This window comes from Garra rufa, chromosome 7 (assembly GCF_049309525.1).
Source record: "Garra rufa chromosome 7, GarRuf1.0, whole genome shotgun sequence".
Classification (NCBI taxonomy): domain Eukaryota; kingdom Metazoa; phylum Chordata; class Actinopteri; order Cypriniformes; family Cyprinidae; genus Garra; species Garra rufa.
This window is the reverse complement of record NC_133367.1, coordinates 2270531-2272813: the sequence shown is the minus strand read 5'-3', so window position 1 is coordinate 2272813 and position 2283 is coordinate 2270531. Positions and strand designations below refer to the sequence as shown.

At 36.3% G+C, this 2283-nt stretch overlaps 1 protein-coding gene across 1 annotated transcript; it reads right to left on the bottom strand.

Moving 5' to 3' along the window:
- LOC141338336 (uncharacterized) lies at positions 1–1231 on the bottom strand. The gene is made up of 4 exons (XM_073843866.1): positions 919–1231; positions 492–770; positions 256–399; positions 1–149 (listed from the first exon to the last, which is right to left on the bottom strand). Exons 1-4 carry the CDS (start codon positions 1211–1213, stop codon positions 121–123), a joined length of 747 nt encoding a protein of 248 aa, XP_073699967.1. The 5' UTR covers positions 1214–1231; the 3' UTR covers positions 1–120.
- Between the last annotated feature and the right edge of the window lie 1052 nt (positions 1232–2283).

The window sequence follows — 2283 nt, the reverse complement described above, 5'->3', positions numbered from 1 at the left end:
ATAAACCACAAAGCTTTACAAATATTTATTTTCTTTAAATCTAACACTAAATGAGAGAATGCAGGCTAGATTAATCATCAGTGTTTATTATGACATATACACTTGAAGAAATTTTAAAGTTCAGCATTCTGCTTTAGATTCAATACTTCCTGAAAAAGGTGAACATATAATAAAGGCATAAATTAGACAATCTCACAAATATATAGCATATGCAAAAAGATTTTTTTTATTATTATTAATGACATAATCATGTACCTGATGTGTGAATATGTGCTTGATCTTGTTCAGCTTTTCTGGATCTGATGTCATAAACCAGAAGAATGACAGTAGCCACGCCCACCAGAGCAGAGAGGACCAATCGGATCACAGCTTCAGTAGAACCACAACAGTGGACAGAGTCTGAGGAATAACAACATCAAACTGAGATGAGCTCAGTCAATAAATGTTAATATCAGCGCCGACATCAACTAATATCAGCAGTGCTGCCGTACCTGAACATGTGTGATAGAGTTCAGTGTTGAGATGTGTGGTCTGGTTGGTGAATGAATAAGCCACAACACAGCTGTAGGAATCATCCAGACACTCAATCTCCAGAGGTAGAGAGAGACTGATGCTGAGATCAGACGCACTGATGCTGGACAGTAAACGGTTTCCTTTGTACCAGGAGAGAGTCACATGATTCACATTCACCACTGAACACACCAGTGAACAATATGAGGATGATGATGAACATTGTGAAGAGTTGCTGATGACAGGAACAGGCAGACGAGCTGAAAACATGAGAGAATATACAATCATATTTTTGGTTCAGTGTGTTGAGTGAGTGTTGTACAGTCTGAAACTATAAAATGACTTAACAATAAATATGTAATTGTTAATAAAATAAGAATATTTAAAGGATGGGACAAATGATCTCACCATTGACAGAAACTCTGAATGTTTTAAATGACTTTTTTACTCCAGTTATCAGTAGTTTATAACATCCAGCATGTTCAGTTCTGATGTTTGTGATGGTCAGAGATCCAGTTTGATTGTCCAGCTTCAGTCTGTCTCTGAATCTCCCATTGAGAACACCATCATATACAGTGAATCTGTTATTAATTACAGTCATTTCACCTGCTAAACATTTTTCACTCCCAAACCACCACCAAATCTGATCATCATCTGATATTTCAGTAAAACCAGAGTTTATGATGACTGAATCTCCCTTCATCACTGAAATTTCATCTGCATCATCAAACACATGAAGAAAACATTAAGACTGTTAAATAACTTTATAATTGTTTATAAAAGTAAAGTTTTCACTTTCTTCAAAAGCTTAAAATGTACATGTGAAATTAACAGCAATATCATAAAGCTCTTCAACAGATTACAATATTGAAATAAAAAAGGGTAAAACAAATATTTGACTCACCATACACCATGAGAACGAAAATGATGCTTATATGGTTGATCTCTATTTCATAATTTCCAGCATGCTCAGCTGTGATGTTTGTAATAGTCAACGATCCAGTTTGTTTGTCCAGCTTCAGTCTGTGTCTGAATCTCCCATCAAGAACATCATCATATACAGTCATGCTGTCGGCCCATTTATTGATTTCAGCTATTAAAGTGCTTCCAATCCAAAACCACCACTGAATGTGATAACCATTCCTTATTTCAGTAAGATCAGAGTTTAGAGTGACTGAATTTCCCTTCTTCACTGACACTGACTTCTCTTCATCACCAAACACACCTGAAGAACAGAGTTGTTCACAGATCAAAGCTTTAAAATGACTTGATGTTGGTTTGATGAAGCTTTAACAAAATACTTTTAATTTGGATATTACTCTGCTGAGGAAACCATATTCTGTGATATGCAGATGCCTCTAACTCTACTTTAGAGGATTTCGTAAATCCAAAGTTTTGGCATTGTGCAAAAGGCCATGCTTACTTTAATTTGTTTCATTATAATAGTTCTAGCGCATTCGGTTTATTATAGTTATTGCATCAGCCTAGTAGGCGTGGTTACGGAGAGTCTCACGAGTTCAGAGAGATTAACAAACGATCAGATGCAGCAGAGGTAAAAAAGCAAAGATAACGTGCAATGGCTGTTATAAAGTATCAAAGTGAGTTTAATTGAAGATTATGAGCGGGGGATTTGTCATAAGCATACAGATCGCAAGCGGACTTAGATTTTCAATGCGGATAGTCGGCTAATGCTGTGAGATTGCTTCAGAGTTCGTTGGGATTGCCTGTTGAGAGTTTCGTGTGCATCATTAAGGATTCACCACACACATATCT

Excerpts from the sequence above, each read along its gene's own strand:
- LOC141338336 (XM_073843866.1), bottom strand. The coding sequence starts at position 1,213 with ATGAAGGGAGATTCAGTCATCATAAACTCTGGTTTTACTGAAATATCA. Across the intron at positions 771-918 it reads ATTCAGAGTTTCTGTCAATG|CTCGTCTGCCTGTTCCTGTC; the intron begins GTGAGATCATTT and ends TCATGTTTTCAG. Across the intron at positions 400-491 it reads ACTCTATCACACATGTTCAG|ACTCTGTCCACTGTTGTGGT; the intron begins GTACGGCAGCAC and ends GTTATTCCTCAG.